The sequence below is a fragment of the Loxodonta africana genome, chromosome 1 (assembly GCF_030014295.1).
Source record: "Loxodonta africana isolate mLoxAfr1 chromosome 1, mLoxAfr1.hap2, whole genome shotgun sequence".
NCBI classification, from domain to species: domain Eukaryota; kingdom Metazoa; phylum Chordata; class Mammalia; order Proboscidea; family Elephantidae; genus Loxodonta; species Loxodonta africana.
This window is the reverse complement of record NC_087342.1, coordinates 12,179,556-12,199,156: the sequence shown is the minus strand read 5'-3', so window position 1 is coordinate 12,199,156 and position 19,601 is coordinate 12,179,556. Positions and strand designations below refer to the sequence as shown.

Below are 19,601 nucleotides of genomic sequence, written 5' to 3'. Positions count from 1 at the left end.
ATATATCTCCCCAATTGTTTTCCATCTTGGTTAATATTTCCCACTCTTTAAAGGTCACCCCAGAGTACAAATCCTTAATTACGTTTCTTGGTTGATTGTTTGTTGCCTTCTCTTTATATTCCTTTATACTTATTGTCACTTGTGTGTGTGTGTGTGTGTGTGTGTGTGTGTCTTATGTATACACTATTTCTTATTTCTGCAATTTGATTGCAAAGTCCTGGTAAGGAAATGCTGTGTCTTACACTTTTTTTTTTTTATTTCCCATGGTATTTAGCATGGTGTTCACTAGTCATCTGGTACATAATCAATAATTGATAGTCGTTTTCTGTATTTGTAGTTGTTAGTGAAAGCACCAGTATTTTCTCCATTGTGTAAACTATGAGGTAGAAGAGAACTGAGGCATTCACATCTGCCATGAAAGAATCATAACCCTAAGAAGGGTTATAAATTACCTGAAGGCCTGACAGTCTGACTTTGTGGCACAGGGTCTGTTGCACTCTGTTGATGCCCTTCTGCTTACTTCTGAATGTATTAGCTGTCTATCAGCTCTTCTTTTCCAGATATCTTGTTCTCAGTCAGTCTCATGGGCATTGAAGTTTTTAGTCTGTTAATCATGGTTGCGTGTGGGGTAAGCATAGTGGATAACTTACTTCAACCTCTATCAGGTTCAACATTTAGCACAGACCAGAATTTTATCTCCTCTGCCTGCTCTACATGCCTTTGCCCTCAGGACTACCCAGAGATGATTGAGGTCTGAAAGGTGCTTGGGTTACTTTGATTTCCACCTTTACTTGGTTAGGCAAGGGGGAGTTTGCTGAATGAAGTCTGAGGGTCCAGATCATGGAAAATTAGTTCAAGGGTTTCTACTAGCACATTTCAAACTACTCTGCAAACCTTCTGGAGTTTCCACACCTATCCAGACTTCCTTAGGACTTTCCCATAGTCAAATGGACCACTTAGACAATCTCTACCTACAGGATGAAGAACAGATCTCTAGGGAGTGGCTGTATTTGTTTATCTATACTCAGTTCATTTGGAAAATGACTTGTAGCATATAAAAATAGGAGCAGTTTATCAAGATAAAATATAATAAAGGAAACTGGGAAGGAAGAGAAAAGGAGGAAAGCAGAGAAAAAGGCTAAACCAGGAGTGAGGCTAGTGTCCCAAGGAGATGTCACAATATCCTGTACTCTTTGTTAGAAAGACAGGCTGCTAATTTCTCAGCTTTCTGGCAGTCATCAGAAAGAGGGAATCAAAACCATGTGCGAGAATTTAGGAAAAAAGGAGGAAAGAAAAACCACCTGCTCAAACAAGAATAGTTATTCTTTAAGCATTAAGGCCTGTGAGAAATTTCTTTAGTGAGTTCCCATGAAGATGGTACTGTGCTGTGAAATGCCATTCTTCTCTATAGTAAATATAATAATGTGTTTTATAGGATTTTTATTTAGTTGTCCCTTGATGTAAGCGCATGGCATAAGAACTACACAGATTTCACTAAAGGGCCGCTATGAGTCGGAATCGACTTGAAGGCACTGGGTCTGGGTTTTACCAAGAGTTAAAATGCAGTCCTAGGCACACAACTCTGTGAAGATTTGGTCTATTTCAGATTTGGTCTGTAACATTAGGGTATCTAGACTAGAGGAGTGAGTGGACTGCATAAAAAATATGTTTTTGTTTTAAAACAAAACAAAAATGTTTTTAATTTAGTTTTTGTTTAAAAAATAAACTTATAGACACATATTTTAAGAATCATTAAGTTCTACAAGGTTCAGTGAGAAAAACAAGCAGCAGCATTCCCAACCCTACTTCTTCTTTTGAGACCATTGCTTTCAACCTTTTCAGCTTATTCTTTTGATATTTCCTCAATATCTAAATATCATGCTTATATTTCATTTTGAGATTCCATTCTTTGTATTAACTATTAACTTTCCGTTATGCTAACACGAAGGTTTAGCTGTCTTTACGTGCTCTTCATCCATAGTACATACACATATTTTTAACACAAAAACTGCCCCCCCTTCTCCTTATGCAATTTAATTTTAACTTTGGTTAAATCGGTTTTTGGTCTTTACATTTTTACAACTACAAAATGCTATTAGAGCTGAGATGGGTTACTTTTCTTTTTCTCAACATCTTTCTCTTTTACCTACAGTTAATAACTGAGTTTTTGTGTTGTTATTGTTATTTAGTTTCCTAGTACTTATAAATGTAATTTAACCCTAGATTTTCTGTCAGTTGTCCAGCCTCCTCTCAAGAGGCTTGTTCACGTCAGCTGTTCCATCAATTTCATCTTTATGAAGAAAATTCTCATGAACTGCTCCTACCTGAACCAGCTGCCTCGTACTCCTAGGACACAGTTTTCATCCTAGAATATTTTCCATCACCATCCTATGGCTTCCATTCATCTCTCTCCTATATTGGACCTCCTGTTTCTTTTATTCTGTGTCTTCCCCTTTTTGATTTTGTGCCATTGTTTTGATGGAATAAATTACTCAGTAGCTGCCAAAAAAAGATACATAATAGGCAGATTTATTGAAAATATCTTTGTATTTCTCACACTTGATTGATAGTTTTGCTGGGTATAGAATTGGAGGTTGAAAATAATTTCTCCTCAAATTATGAAGACATTGGTTTCTTGCCTTTTAGCTTACATTGTGATTCAGAAGTCTGAAGCTATTCTGATTCCTGATTCCTGTGTGCTCTCTGTTTCTCCTTCTCCCTTCTCCCTCCCTTTCTTCCCCTTACACTTTCACAGTATATAGAATATTTTTGCGCTGTATGTTCTGAAATTTCATGATAATGTGTTTTGGCGTCAGCCTATTTTTATTCATCATAGTGACTAGTCCTTTGAATCTAAGAAGTCAATATACAACAATTTCGGGAACTCCTTTTGAATTTTTTTTATAATTTTTTCCCCATCCTTTCTCTCTATTGTCTTTTTTTCTGAAAATCTTATTATTTAAATGTAGGACCTTCTGAATTGATTCTCTAGCGTTCTTACCTTTTCTATTCTTTTTGCTGTGCTTTGGGGAGATTTTCATACCTTCATCTTTTGATTCCTACATTGAAGTTTTCATATTTGCCACCATATTTTTAATTTCTAAGGATTTCTTTTTTTCTTATCTCAGTGGATATATTTTTGTCACTTATCTGTCCAAGGTTAGTGGTGGTAGTTTTGTTTTTTGAAGTTTTCTTATAATTCATTTTTCTTTATAATGTTTTATTTCTGCTATAATGTTTCTAATTCCTAATATTCTATCTTAAATCTTTGAGTATATTATGTTCTTTCCCTTGCTAATTTCTCAGTTTTTCAAATTAGTCTTCTTCCAGTTTGTTTTTATCTCTGTCTTTGATATTAGTCATTCTTAAGGTGAGGGTGAATCTTTGGTTTTCTGTTCATGTATAAGGTAGAATCCAAAAAGCTCGTTTAACAGGGCTAACCAGCTGTGGTCATTGCAGCATGATCTTGCTAAGGTTTGTGGGTACTTGCCATGTTGATACGTTTAGTTTATCTGAACTGGTCAGAATTTCTAGAGAAGATGTCCCGTTTCCTGCCTGGAGGGTAAAGACCTGTGTTCCACAATTCTGTAAGATGAGTAAGGGAAAGCCTTCAACATTTAGAAAACATACATTCACTGATCACCCTTGTTTTGGTATTTACCCTTACCTTCATCTGCGCCTGGTGTTCCACAGCCTAGAGACGCCTCTCTTTTACCTTCTCCAGAGAATAAAACTCGAGTTGTCTTTGGGATGACAAGTGTGGAGCTGAGGAGAGGAGCGAGGGATGCAACTGTCTCTTAAGCAGCTTTCATCTAATGCTCCTCATTTCAACTGCCACTTTCCCACCCCCATCACCGTCTTTTCCAGAGGTTCCTGGTGCTGTTCATTCCTGAGCCTTTTGAAGATTCTGCAGAGTAAGTCCAATTGGTTCTTGGCTTGCCTTACCGCAAGCTTGATAATCAGCTTTCTCGGATTTGTTAAGTCAGTTACCAGATATCCATCTGCTTTTCAGCTTCTAAAATGTTGTCGTTGCTGACTGTCTGTTCTTCCCGTTCTTGTGTTTTATGCTTAAAAAATAATGCCTTTATTGTAGCTTTAGTGATGTTTCCGGAGTGGACGAAAGAGATATGTGTGTTCAAGGCCCCCTTTTTGTCTAGATATCTTGCCATTATTTCTTACTGCCAAGCTTTTATTAAGTATTGGGGTAAAGAGCTTGAGGATATACCTGAAATGTAGATGGGCAGTTTTGCAAATTGAAGAGAAGCCTGTCATCCATCATCACTAGCTTTATTGAAGGCTTACTATGTGTGAAGTGCATTAACCTTCTATTAGTTCTTATACTCTTATGAGGGAGATACTGTAATTTTCTTCATCTTATGAACGAAGGAAATGAAAACAGAGGGTATAGGAACATGCATAAAGTCATACAAACAAGAAGTGGCAGAATATCTGACTCCAGACCCTAAATGCTTTTAACCACTCGTGACACTGCTTTGTTTATAATCTGTATCAGCCGGAGTTAAAGTTCATATCCACATAAGAAGGTTTGGAAAACTAACCAGGACACATGGTAGATAGAAGTCCAGTCCATCTTCACACTTCTGGTTCTAGGGAGTTACCACCCACGCAGAAGCTGTAGGCCTCTTAGGTCTAGCGCATGTCAGAGTTGTAGATTTAAAGTCAGTTTAGGACCTCAGAAGGCAAGGGTAAAACTTACAGGAATGGTCAGGCCCATGGGCAACTAGCTCCATGGGGTGATTTTCACCAGTCAGGCAGCATGTATTTCACCATGTTAGAGACTCATGCTGTAGTGATATGTCAATGGACTGTTAGGGGCTGGTAGTCTGTTGTGCTGTCTGACTTAGCAGGGAGCTGCTAATGACTGATAGCTGGGTGAATGAGATGTGATGTGATAAATCACCCTTTTACTTTCCCTTTGGTTAAAGCTGAAGGAATTGAAGAATCTGCAGCAGCAGTACTTACAGGTTAACCAGGAGATCACTGAGTTACGTCCACTGAAGGCTCAAGTTCAGGAATATCAGGATAAAACAAAAACATTCCAGATGATGCAAGAACAGCTCCGGCAGGAACACCTCTCCTGGCAACATGAGTTGCATCAGCTCAGGTATGATAAGCCTGCTTCTCAACCCTTTCCTTTTTTTCTTTTCCTTTTTCAGCTTTTTATTTTGAAAGAATTACAGATTCACAGGAAGTTGCAAAAATTGTACAGAGAGCTCCCGTGTATTCTTCATGCAGTTTCCTCCAGTGTTAACATCTTATATGGCTACAGGACAATAGCAAAACCAGGAAATTGAGATTGGTGCAGTCCACAGGCCTTATTCAGACTTCACCAATTTTACACGCACTCATTTAAGTATGTGTGGGGTATACAGAGACAGAAAAACCAGAGGACTCATCACCATGTCATTCCTTGATTCCCAGGGCCCCTAGCTTCTGCCTTCTCTTCACCTTCCCGAGTGTTCTTATGGTTTTTTTTTTTTTTTTTTTTTTAATGCCCACAGATTTTATCTATACTTAGTGGGGGGAATAAGGAGAAATGTGTGTACTCTATCTTGCCTGGAACCTGAAGTCCCAACCCTTTTCTTTTTAAGAAACAGATCAATAACAGTGCTATATGGCACTGTCACGGCAGGAAAAAAAATCGAGATAGGAATGGTAATTCTGGTTTGTGTGTGTGTGTGTGTGTTTCTAACAAATTTGATCCAAAAAGAAAAAGTAAAGAACAAACCCTTTGCAGTATATAAAAAAACAGGCCCTATTGTACAACCTCATTGTTGGGATTTTATTACTTTTTAACTTAAGATGGAGCATGCTACCTTAATAGAATCGAATCCAAGGCTTATAATGTTGGAAAGTGCCACTGATCACGTAGCGCCTGCTTTGTCCCTTCAACTCTTCACATGCCAGAGGACAAGAGACAAAGAGTACAGAGACTGCAATGTGGAGTCTGGATTCCCATCCAGCTTACAGAGGGCTGCCAAGATGACAAATATAGCATCATAAATAAGCATAAGAGAGCTCTTCATGTTGAGGCACGGGAGATTTATCCCTTTACAAATCCTGGATAGGTATGAGCGATGGGTAGAAGGACAGAGGGACAGATTGGGCGTGTGTCAAATCTACTCGGACTCATTGTGACTTATGTACAACAGAGTGAAATGTTGCCTACTCATCCTCCTCACAGTAGCTGACATGTTCTAGTCCATTGTCGTGGCTGTTGTGCCAGCCCATCACACCAAGGACATCCCTCACCCTCCCTGTACTTCTCCAAACATGATGTCCTTCTCCAGCCATTGATCCCTTCTAACGATGTGTCCAAAGCAAGTGGTCAGGATAGTATTCTGTTGTGATTTATAAGATTTTCTTTGGCCAGTTTTTGTACAAAGATCACCAGGCCTTTCTTCCTAGTCTTTCTTAGTCTGGAAGCTCTGCTGAAACCATGGATGACCCTGCTGGTGTTGGAAATACCAGTGGAATTGCTTTCAGCATCACAGCAACACGCAAGCCACCACAGTACGACAAACTGACAGATGGTGGTGTTTACTTTACTAACATGATATAAATAAACCTTAAGCAAAGTTTATAGAACAGACCGCTTTTTAGAAATTAGCAATTTAAAGTTTATAGAGTAAAATTACATCTAAAAAATTTTGTATTTAACATCTTATAAACTTGCATAAAAGTCAAAGTATATCAAGCTCATTGCAAGGAGCTGACAACTTCCCCAGATAACACAAGAGCACATTTCTTGTCCAAATGATGAAGATTGCAGAGATTAAAAATACAACCTGAAAGGCTAATTTCCTTATAGATAAGGTTGACCCCCAGGAAACTGAAAAAGAAAGAGAAGGAGAAAAAATGATTCCTTGTCTATTGATTTTTTTTTTTTTCCTATTTTCTCTTTCTACCTTTCTCTTGGCTTTTCTTTCTTTACCTTCCACATTGTAGCTACTTTGAAGATAAGTAAAATTATATACCAAGTAGATGTGAGTATATTACAAGAATGAAAGGGGAACATTTTACTTCACTTTTAGAAGGAAAAAGCAAATAGATAGATTTGCTTCACTGATTTTAGGACCAGCTTCTTTATCTGAATATCTTTAAGATTCCCTGCCTTTTGCTCTTGAAGTGCTCGGGAAAAATGAACTTTGCCGACATGAAGAAGCTGGGACATCTTAGTCAAGATTCCCTTGTCCCTGTGATTGTCTTATCAGGAGACTCTAGATTTGTATCATAACCTTTCCCTTCTACTTGTGGCTACTGGTTCCTGTGCTCTCTTAAGGGAGTAAATGAGGTATAACCTTCCCTCAGGCGGACTTCCATTAAGTAACTGTGTTTGTCCTTTAGCCTCCATTCTCTGCTGAGGGTCTCCTTCCATACCATGACCACTTGTGCATTCTTCCCCCCAAAAAATGGCAGCTTGAAGTGTTTTATAAAAGATTATGATTTTTCTCACGCACCCCCTTATACCCGCTCTTTCTTGTTCTCGCTCAGTTTTCACAGACAAATATTTCAAAGAAAGTGTTCTAGAAACATCCCTGTGCCTTTTGCATATTGTAGCCTTGTGATAAAAACTTGTTTTAGTTTCTAAGAGTTAATTCTGCATGTCTGAAAAAAATTCGAGTAACAGTAACTATGACTGTAACCCAAGCCATGTCTGAGCACAACAGGATGATTTCATAATAGGTAAGTGTCAGTTAGAAAAGAAGAGACCATCTTACCTTATTTCTAGAGAGAAAGACAGAAAGGTCAGAGGTAATTCAAGCAAACTGTGTACTTTTTGGGAAGACAGAGACATTGGTGCTATTGAAAATGAAGAAATGCTGCAGAAATTTGATTTCAATCCTAGTTTTTTCAGAGTATGGGGTAGGGAGAAGTAGGCCTGAAGAACAATGGCAGTTTTTGGTAGTTCAAAAAAATGAACTGGGATCAGATAGAAGCCTTCCTCTTGACTAGATTCAAGGAATAAATAAATAGAAGTAACAGCAGCTAATTTATGAGTGTTTACTAAGTGCCAGGCTCTATGTTTGTTACATGACATGTAATATTCATTTAATTTTCACAAGAATCCTAATGAGTAGATTATTCCCATTTTACTGTTGAGGCTCAAGGAGCTTAATGAAGTAACCTTTACTCTGGGTCTCACACCTACTCTATGATAATAGGCAGCATTGAGCCTCGATCCTTCAGACTCTAGAGCTTCATTCCCGTATCCGTGGTGTTTATACTGTATCGAGGTACTGCCCTTCTGAAAAATTGACAGTCATTTCCCATTGCTTACACAGTGAGCATTTAATGCCCCACATGACCGGACCTCATTCCTCTCCACCCTCATTTCCCACCATATCTACTGTACACACTGTCCATACCATATGCATTCATACTTGTGCCTTTTGCTCAGTTTGTTCCTTGAACCTGGAATGTTTTCCCCGTTATGGAAGTCCTACTGAATTGTTCAAGGTTCAGCCAGATGCCAGCTTTTCACAAAGTACTGCTTGCACCCAGTCTTGCCAGTTGAATCTTTTTTCTTTGGCTCCATCATCTTAGTGCACAATTCTGTTTATAAGTTTCACTCTGATTAGGTGTTTTCTTTACCACATTGGTTCTGCCTGTAATCGTGCTTTGCATATGGAATGGTTCACCTTGGCCTTACAAGTGTATTTTTTCCTGAGATCCTTTCACGTTCTTTGTAGGATGGAGAAGAGTTCTTGGGAAGTGCATGAGAGGAGTATGAAGGAGCAGTACCTCCTGGCTCTCTCAGATAAGGATCAGCAGCTTAGTCATCTGCAGAACATTGTGAGGGAACTGAGGGCTTCTTCCCCCCAGACTCAGAACCTCAAAGTACAGTACCAAAGACAGGTGAGTAATTTCAATGCCGATCACTCCTCACAGGTACCCACTGCCCAGGAAACATCAGCCCCTGCAGGTGCCCACCTGCCACTACTAGATAAGTCATCTAATTATTTCTGTGGGGTGGACAAGGTTTGTCCAGGGAAGGAATTAAACATGATAAATCGTAGAGGGAATCTCACCAATGCTTGTATCCTGGCAGGCATCCCCAGAGACATCAGCGTCCCTAGATGGGTCACAAAACCTGGCTTATGAGACAGAACTTCTCAAGGCCCAGGTCAATGACAGTTTAAAGGAAATTCACCAAAAGGAATTAAGAATTCAGCAACTGAAGAGCAAGGTGAGTGTCCCTGCTAGACTGGAACTTGATTTCTTATTCATGACTACAGACAAAAAGTAAGTAGAAGCTGATTCCAGCTAGACTCCAGCTGTCACATACCTTAAGGTATAGATTATTTACCCTTTTCAGAACTTGAGTTGCTCTCCCCAAAGCACTGAACATCGGGTCATTCCCGTTCCTTGCCCTTTGAGAGCCTCTGGGAATGATTTGGAGAAACCTGGACTATAACAGTGAAAAGCCAGCTCCTTTGGAAAGCCATCCTTCCCAGCATTGCTCCCCATTGCTCAGGTCAAGAAAGCTCCCCCAAATCTGCCAACAAGCTCCTCTATATTTCCCACAAGTATGCAATAGGTAGGGGAGTCTTAGGAAGGAGGAGGGACACTTTCGAGGTGTGGTTAGGTAACAGGGGTCAGGGTGAGATGTCTGTTCTTCATTCTGCTCCATTTGTAGGCGTCCTCATTGAGTGGAACTAAAGAAGCCAGTTTTCTTTTTTCCATACCCCAGCCTTGCCACTCCAGACACTCTAGGAAAGCATGCTGGAGTAGATGGGACCTATTTCTAAAGGAAGAGCCACTTTGACATCAGGATTAAAGAAAATTATTCTTGGATGCTTTCTCACATCTCTGTCTTCATTTCTCTTTCATTATTTGGCTCCTTCTCCTTCTTCACCGACCACCCTGCTCAATCAGTATCCTCCTATTGCCTTCTCACTAGTCAAAGTATTCTGCAGTGGTATCTCTCCTACTTCTGCCCTTTTTAATGGAACCACCTAGGTAGTTCATGTTAGAACTAAAAGGGACTCGAGAAATCAGTCAGACTCTGGAGTTCAAAGATTGGCTTTGAGGTGAGCTGTGAATGTCCAGAGATTACATGCAAAATGTCTCATGTGTATACAGGTTTCTCATGAGCTCATCCAAAAATAATAAAGCTCAGTAGGTTATTGTCACGGAGGTATTAAGGCCCTGAGGTATTACTTTAAGTAACTCGCCCAAGGTATTATTAGGAGGAGGCCAGTCTGAGGTAAATGTGGTAATGCCTGTGGAAAAGCACAGTTCCTGACATATGTAGAAAGTACTTACTAAATGTTGTTAAATTCAACTAATTGACTCTAAAATGTCAGAGACTGTTAGCACTAGTAACATTGGCAGAGAAATTTGCGTTTTTAAAGGTTTGTTGATCCGAATGAATCGCTGATGGTAAAATTCCAAATCCTTTGTTGGGGAATTTGTCCAGGAATTTTCAGATGGGTTCCAGAGCAGCGCCCAACCAGTTCTTCTCCCAGCCAGCCAGCCACTTCCAGAACATTCTACCCTCCATAGCCCCCGTAGCCCACCTTTTTTCTGTAAACTAAGTGGCATGGCAGCCCTTTTACCTTTGTTCTCCTGAACTTTAGATTGTGAATCACCCTGGGCATTTGTCTTTCTAGGGCAGTGTTTTAAACTGCAATTCTGCGCTATTAGTAGGTAAAGAAATCTCAATAGAAATGTTTTCTTGAAGTAACATACAGCAAAAATACACAAGTCATAAGGATAGCATGGTATATTTTCACAAAGTGAAGACCCCTGTATAACCAGCACCAGCTCTAGAATCAGGACATTACCAGAACCCTAGATGTTCCTTGTGTCCTCTTCTGTTCTCTAACATCCGCTTTGAATGCTTAAATGGGATCATGTCTTCTCTTTTTGTGTTGCTTCATTTAATCAGATTGGTCTATGTTGCTTATAGTTGTAGTTTTTCCGTTCTCATGCTGTATAATATTGCGTTTTGGCCATATACCATAATTTCTCTATTCTACTGTTGAAGGATGATTGGGTTTTTCAGTTTGGGGCTAGTACAAAGAGTGCGACCAGTGTTTTTTACAAAACACAATAAGAGATTGAAAATACCAGAGCGTACGTAATAAAGTATACATCTTGTTTTGAGAAACTTTAGTTTTCAGTTATGTATATTTATGTCTGGGCTCTGGGTTGTGTGTTTCTAACAGCTTTATTGAGATAAAATTCATATATCACATAATAAAAGTTTGAGAAACACTGCTTTAGGTCACCGTCATTCTGGTGATGGCGACAGTCAACTCCAAGAACAGAGTCTCCATCCCGAGTCTCATTAATTCATTCATTGAACAGGTAACTATTATTTGCCCTCTATGAGCCTGGCCACATAGGGTACACGTGGTCCCTTGTGAAGTTCACAACCCAGTGAGCTTAGAACTTCATGCCAAGTGAGTGCCAGCTCAGAGAATTGCTTCCTGGGCCCCAGAATGAGCTCAAAGTAGACAGGCTGTCAGCATAGAATGACTCCTCCCAAAGCTGCTGCCCTAATTCTTTCCTCAGATGCTCAGACTTTATATGTAATTTCTACCAGCATGGTTGGATATTAGTCTGTAATGCTAGAAGTGTCCTAGAAACTTAAAAACCTGAGAGGAGTAATTACTAAGTATAATATAGTCTCGGTTGTTTCCTTCTATTTCATTTTCGTTGTTGTTAGCTGCCATTGAGATGACCCCCCAACTAATGGCAACCCTATGCACAACAAAACAAGATACCGCCTGGTCCTGTGCCATCCGCATGATAGGATCAGACTGTTGTGATTCACAGGGTCATTTTTTTTTTTCTTAATTTTATTGTTGTTGAGACTATACACAGCAAAACAGACACCGATTCCACGGTTTCTATACGTGCAACTCAGTGACATTGGTTACATTCTTTGAGTTGGATCCACAGGGTTTTCACTGGCTGATTTTCGGACGTAGATTGCCAGGCCTTTCCTCCTAGTGTGTCTTAATCCAGAAGCCCTGCATCATGGACACACACAAGCCTCCACTGGCAGACAGGTGGTAGCTGTGCATGGGATACATCGGCCGGGAACTGAACCCAGGACTCCCGCAGAGAAGGCAGGAATTCTATCGCTGGACCACCACTGCCCACTCTAATTTTTCAAGTGTATAAACAATGAAATACAATAGCTCATTAGAGTGAGGATCACCATACTTTTCCTTAAAGGCCCAGATGGCAGATATTCCTGGCTTGTTGGCCTTGTGGTCTCTGTCACAACTGTTCACCTCTGGAGTTGTAGCACAAAAGTGGTCAGATAATACATGAATGAATGGGTGTGGCTTCATTCCAATAAAGCCTTATTTACAAAAACAAGCAGTAGTCCCCTATCGTAGTTTGCCAGCCCCTAAGCTCGAGGGACTTATGTTTATCCTAGACAAAATAATGCAAACATTATCCAGGTTGGCTTATTATTAGCAATTAGACCCTGCTTCGAATGAGCTTTACAAGTCTGCGCTTTCTCGTGTAGGGTATGCTAAGGAAAAACTTCCAGGATTTCGTTTCAACACGAAGGGATATTTGGTTTGGTTTGCTTTTGTGTGGCTTAGGCTGTTCATTGTGACCAGGAAAATTAACATCTTCTTGTGTTAGGAGGGAATCATGCTCTTCCCCATCTCAGAACCCAGGAGTTGTCATTGTGCCCAGCTACCTCTGCCATCAAATTAGTTTTGTTTCTCAAGGGCCTTTACTAAATATTCCCCACCCTCCAAAAAACCCCGTAACTTGCTTAGCTTCCCAGAGTAGGACGTGATCAGGTAGTAGATGGAGTGGTAGCACGGGGGCGAAGGACTGTGCTGAGTGCTACATCTGATAGCCACACGAGCTCAGGCACATCACTACTCCTTGTTTATCTCTTTTTGTAAACAGGGACAGAAGCCCTTTTTCTGTCTTTCAGATAAGACGATACTTGTGAAAATGCTTTGTAAACTAAAAACCGCTCTTCAGATATAAGGTTATTTTTGTGCTTTTCATTCTGGTTGTGCAAATATTTTTGTTATACCGTGTGGGTTCTTGTGTTCTAATTTTCTGAATGCATCAAATGTCCTTTCCTGGAGTGTTTCTAGAAAACTACTTATCTTCTCTTCTCTAAAACATCGTTTGACTCAACTTTTGTATATAAACGTTCACCCCAGAATCCTCATAAGAAAGAGTACTGAAGAAGAAGGCCAAGTACGCAGCCGGTTACACCAGTGTCTTCTCACACAGTGTAGGTCGTCTTTGGTGAGACACTTCTGTGGTTATTAGTGTACCTGGGTGTTAATCATAACTAAATTTAAAAACTTGACAGTCTGTGAGAGGGGAATCAGAATTATAGTTCCAGAGGACCGAAGTCAAATCAATGAGTGGAAGCTACAGTGGGTAAATTTTTTATTCACTATAAAAAACAACAATCTGGTTTTGTCTTGGTAAAAATGGCGTGGGGCGGTTTTTCAGGTCGTGAGCTCCCTGACACTGACCATGTACAAGGAACGACTGAATAACTACATGTCATTCATGTAGTAGAGGAGAATCCTGTTTTCAGTGACTATAAATATGTTCTCCACCTGAGAATCTATGCTTCCAATACAGTTTCGTATGTGTGCCTAGGCCTGTTATGATTTATTCTGCTTTTCTCTCCTACCGTGTATCCAAAATCAGTTTATGCTACTCTCTTGGTAACTTCTAACTCTCTGTGGCCTCGAGGAATCTGCCCAGGAATGTTATTGTATGAATTTTTAGGTGACAACTCTGTCCACAGCCATATTGAGCTCTGGTGATTATAGTCAATTGTTAGTAACTTAAACTTGGGCCCAAGTTACTGTCTTCCTCCTCTTATATATCTGGGGTAGGCTGTCATATTAGATTGCTTACTTCCTGGTTTTTCAGTTAATGGATTGGGCACAATGTAAAAAAAGTTTCCTGCTACTGCTCTAGAATTATTTTTGTTTCTCAGCTGAAAAAATTCTGAGTTTTCTTATTTTCAAGGAAGACACAGTGCTGTTGTTGCTACTGTTGAAATACGGGTCCTTCATAAAAAGACATTAGGTCCCAAAAACTCAGGACAGTTAGCCTAAGCACTTGGTGCTTCTTGTAAAGCAGTTCTGTAGGATGGTGCTTATCCTGTCCTCTTTGTTGCAGTTCTCTCAGCTGCTCGAAGAGAAAGATACCCTTTCAATTCAGCTGTGCGACACCACTCAGAGTCTTCGTGAGACCCAGCAGCACTGCAGCGACCTATTTAATCACTGTGCGGTTTTGGAGAAGCAAATTCAAGAGCTGCGGGCGGTAAGAAAATGAGAGGCTGGGAAAAGTGTTATGAAATCGAGCACAAGTAATAACGCATAAGGAACAACACTGAAGAGGGTTCAGGCTGACGATTAATTAGATGTGATGGAAGAAAGTGGGAACGAAGAGGGAGGAGAGCGGTAATGGAGGTGGGAATCAAAAAAATCATAGAGTGAAAGGATTAGAAGAAAAAGATGAGTGAGTTGCTGAGAGAGAAATCACACAGTGAAGGGAAAACAGTGATGACAGGCTTTTAGGACTCTGAAATTAAGACAGTGTTTGATTTTGCTTCAAGAAATAAATCCGTAGGAAGGTGTGGACCTGAGAAATCAAATGAGGCAGAGCTACTGATAGCGTCAAATAGGCGGGCACTTGAAGTTGGAAGAGACTGAGAGTTAGTATGGCAATAAATTGGACATTTAAGGAAGATGGGGGGTTTGGACATGTAAGGCCAAGCAAGGGAAGGATCAGAGTAGCTTCTGGAAATCCATGAGCCTCCACTAGGGGGAAGCAGACTTTGATAACCCAGTGCCCCAGTGCCCTCGAGTCGATTCCGACTCAGCAACCCTATAGGACGGAGTAGAACTACCCCATAGAGTTTCCAAGGAGCGCCTGGCGAATTCAAACTGCCGACCCTTTGGTTAGCAGCCGTAGCACTTAACCATTACGCCACCAGGGTTTAAGCCTTTAAACTTATAAGCTTTCAAGGATGAGAGTCTGGAGTAAAATCAAGGCAAGAGTTTCAGGTAGAGAATTAATCTACTTGCAAAGAGGATTCTCACCTTCTAGATCTGAACTAGATGAAAACTGTAGGTGGGACTATTCCGCCCCAAGATTTTTCATTCTCTCCAGTGTTAAGTGAGTTTTCATTTTGCCCACGTACAGTTCCATAGAAGCTTTCATCACTGATTCACTGAGCTTATTCTTCTAGGCGCCACCCACTCTATATGTTGCTCCAGGAGCTCCCCAGGAGAAGAATGGCACTCGCAGAAAGAGTGATTCTGAGGAACCGAGGGAGCCACAACCGAGGTAGGGGAGAGGACTCTCACCCTGGGGCATGTGCTACAGATACAGAAATGTGGGTGGTGATCTACATGGAACTGGAGTCCACTGTCTGCATTTAATATGTCTCATTGTCTCCTTGGTCTCACAGAATTGATGTGAGGATTGAGTAGTACGTTACTGACTAAGACATTGTGTGTGAAAAGTTTATAAAGCAAAAACTCCAACACGAGCACACCACTGTAATGTTAAGAGATGTTCAGTCCCCAAAAGCTCATAACGTGCTTTCGGCAGCTTTATTTAATCTCTGTACAGCGATGCTTTTAAAATATCCGTTGTGTTCCTACATGCTTCGGTACGTTTTCCTGCTTTATAACCTTATGAAGACCTCTTGAAGACTTGGCATCCCACTTCTCAGCAACTGTCTTCTGCATTTAGTGATGCTGTTTGTTTGCCTTTTATCCGAAGCATTTCTGAAGCCCAGCAGCAACTGTGCAACACTAAACAGGAGGTGAGCGAGTTAAGGAAGCTGCTGGAAGAAGAGCGAGACCAAAGAGTGGCTGCTGAGACCGCACTTTCCGCAGCCGAGGAGGAAATCAGGAGGTAAAGCATGGAGGGAGAGAGCCTGTATTCACTTCTGATACTTTCTAATCGTACGTGATGAATATGTACCCACGTGCATTTCAGCAGCCAGACTTCCGACCGTGTTTTTGTCTTGAGATGGATACTGTACGGAGCTTAGGGTCATTGTGGTCACACAAGAGAACGCTGCACTTTTGGGTCCAGGAGGCCCTTACCTTCCACCGCAGTCGTTCTTAGAAAATAATAATAGCTACCAATTGTTGGCAGCTTATTGCACATCTTGTAACATCTACCTCATCTGGTTATTGTTGGGATAAAGTAAGATATCTTTCTTGGCTTAATTCATACTATGTGAAATAAGCTATGGAAGATATTTTATCCCAACATTAACCAGATGAGGTAGATGTTAGGTTCTTCAGAAGGCCAAATAAATAGCAACCCCATTTTCTATCTGAGATCTGAATCAATTGAAAAAAAAAATTTTTAGAAGATTGAAACATATGGGAAATTGAAAGATGACTTTGTAAAGCTTATATGGAAAGAATGTAGCTTTTGATTGGCTGGCACATCTGCTTCCTAAGCCTGCACTCCCCCTTGGAGTGAGTCCCGGGCAGTATTGATCGAGAGCGGGCTTCCCTCCCGGGAGAAGAACCTGCCGTTGTAAACTCTGGAGCGTTGGAGCAGCAGAGCAAGTTGCACGTCCTGAGCAGTTTGCTCCCAGAGTGATTATGGAGGAGCAGAGCACACCTCATCCCCCGTTCTTTACCTCAGACTCACCAGTCAGGAGACCTACTCTGAGGAGGAGGAGGTGGAGAGTGGCTGCAGATGTTTTGCTGTTGGATGTCCCTTTATATGGAAAGAAGCATTAAAAGCAGGCCTTAACTTTGACCACGTTCAGGGAGAAAAGCCACCTAGGTAATATTGGCTCTTCCCTCCGAGAGTGGAATCTGTGATATTAATGCCTTCTTGCCAAGTTCAGAAATTCGCAGAGGTGGCACCCTCAGTCATCCCAGATCTGGGCCTTATTTGGGATACATTCCTTCCCATGCAGCACGTTCACCACTTCTTAACCTTCGTCCCCCTTTGGGCCTTGGTGTGTGTCTTTGAGGGTGGGCCCCATCGGGACGCAGCGCAGTCTTCACCGTCTCTGCTGGGCATTCTCAGGCCTGCGTACCCATGGCTGTTCCTGCCATCACGTGGAATTGTTCAGACCCGTGAAACCTGACCCTTTGGGAGGATATCCCCCTCGTGTGCAGTAATCTGTCCCAGGCCAGCTTGAGACTGCACAGAGAGGGGGGAGCGGGGCCTGTGGACAAGCCACGTTAGGCTGCATTAATCCGTGGTTAGCCTCTGCACAATCCCTGTTGGCCTTGGTGCAGAGTGGGCACTGGGGAAGCTGCTGCGGTGCTGCCTGCCTAGGCCTGGTACTGACATTTACCGGTAGAACCTCCTGTGTATGCAGAACTTGGTAGCTTGCAATTTCGGAGCAGCCAGTCCTGGTTGTCGTACCACCGCCTACAGACAGCTCATCCTCAGGCCAGCCTGCAGAAGCTGACAGACATACCCATATACAGCGACACCTGTGAGAGCCAGAACTCCATAAGACTGCCTTGGTTTTCTGGATCTCACCAGTTTTCAGCCTTTGACAGAGTACAGTCTTACCACTTTTCTATCGCTCTCTATTAGTGGAAAATATTTGAGTTTCCTTCTCTGACGGGTTTCTGCCTTCCATGGGCTCTGGCTTTTGCAGAGTTTACTGTAGTAAGAGACCATGCTGGCCCAGATCAGGGCTTCCCCTGAGAAGCTTATCGCATGCAGGAGTAGACACAGAAAGTGTACTGTGCAGCCAGCCCAGCTCTCAAGAGGAAAAGAGGGAGGAAGGAGCTAGGCTGTGCACACTCAGTTCTCTTTCTAAATGCACACATCAGATTAAGGCATTCCTTTTCTTGTGGAGAAAAGCGTGTGGTCTGCAAAGAGAGGCCAGGAGGACCAGGCTAATTGATAGGCCTTCAGTGGAAGAAAACCTCGGTGGAACTCCACCCTCCCCACCGCAATTAAAAAGTGCCTCCCTACAGGCAAATGCTTCATCGAATGTGCTATGTTACCTGCATCTCCTTTGATACAGTTAGTATTTTTGGGAGAAACTATTGAGAGGATAAAGGCAGCTAGTTAAAAGGAGAAGTTCATTAAATGGAGAAGTTCCAGTATTAAATAAATAGACAAATTGGTACAAAAATGGAGCAGAAAGCAGCGAAGACTGCTGACAGTTCAGTTTAGTTCTGCAAATCCCACAGAACTCCTTCTTGGATGTTTTTGCTTATCAGTCGTTAACAAATTTTTTAAAAAAACTTTTTAGAAACTAGATAACTGGGAACTCCTAAAAATCAAACACCTATGCTCATCCAAAGACTTCGCCAAAAGAGTAAAAAGATTACCTACAGACTGGGAAAAAGTTTTTAGCTATGACATTTCCGATCAGCGTCTGATCTGTAAAATCTATATGGTACTGCAAAAACTCAACTACAAAAAGTCAAATAATCCAATTAAAAAATAGGCAAAAGATATGAACAGGCACTTCACTATAGAAGACATTCAGGCCGCTAACAGATACATGAGGAAATGCTCACAATCTTTAGCCATTAGAGAAATGCAAATCAAAACTACAATGAGATTCCATCTCACTCCAACAAGGCTGGCATTAATCCAAAAAACACAATAATAAATGTTGGAGAGGTTGTAGAGAGACTGGCACACTTATACACTGCTGATGGGAATGTAAAATGGTACAGCCACTTTGGAAATTGATTTGGCGCTTCCTTAAAAAACTAGAAATAGAACTACCATACAGTCCAGCAATCCCACTCCTTGGAATATATCCTAGAGAAATAAGAGCCTTTACACGAACAGATGTATGCACACCCATGTTCATTGCAGCACTGTTTACAATAGCAAAAAGATGGAAGCAACCAAGGTGCCCATCAACGGATGAATGGATAAATAAATTATGGTATATTCACACAATGGAATACTACACATCGATAAAGAACGGTGATGAATCCATGAAACATTTCATAACATGGAGGAACCTGGGAGGCATTATGCTGAGTGAAATTAGTTGTAAAAGGACAAATATTGTACAAGACCACTATTATAAGAACTCAAAAAATAGTTTAAACAGAGAAGAAAATATTCTTTGATGGTCATGAGAGTGGGGAGGGAGGGAGGGAGAGAGGTTTTCACTAATTAGATAGTAGATAAGAATTATTTTAGGTGAAGGGAAAGACAACACAGAATACAGAAGAGGTCAGCACAACTGGGCTAAACCAAAAGCAAAGAAGGTTCCTGAATAAACCGAATGCTTCAAAGGCCAGCATATCAGGGGTGGAGGTTTGGGGACCATGGTTTAAGGGGACATCTAAGTCAATTGGCAAAATAAAATCTGTTAAGAAAACATTCTGCATCCCACTTTGGAGAGTGGCGTCTGGGGTCTTAAATGCTAGCAAGCGGCCATCTAAGATGCAACAATTGGTCTCAGCCCACCTGGAGCAAAGAAGAATGAAGAACACCAAAGACACAAGGTAATTATGAGCCCAAGAGACAGAAAGAACCACATAAACCAGAGACTACATCAGCCTGAGACCAGAAGAACTAGATGGTGCCCAGCTACAACCGATGACTGCCCTGACAGGGAACACAACAGAGAACCCCTG

The 19,601-nt window shown here is 41.3% G+C and overlaps 1 protein-coding gene across 6 annotated transcripts in view; it reads left to right on the top strand.

The window, feature by feature from the left end:
- The window catches only part of GOLGB1 (golgin B1), an 80,963-nt gene that overhangs the window by 58,628 nt on the left and 2,734 nt on the right, over nt 1–19,601 (top strand). For 4 of the 6 annotated variants that reach the window (XM_064287237.1, XM_064287333.1, XM_064287275.1 and 1 more), the window contains 6 exons: nt 4,947–5,125; nt 8,715–8,880; nt 9,074–9,211; nt 14,164–14,307; nt 15,239–15,336; nt 15,778–15,912. In XM_064287237.1, the coding sequence (XP_064143307.1) occupies nt 4,947–5,125; nt 8,715–8,880; nt 9,074–9,211; nt 14,164–14,307; nt 15,239–15,336; nt 15,778–15,912 (860 nt within the window). The other 2 variants (XM_064287375.1, XM_064287408.1) reach the window with 2 other exon arrangements.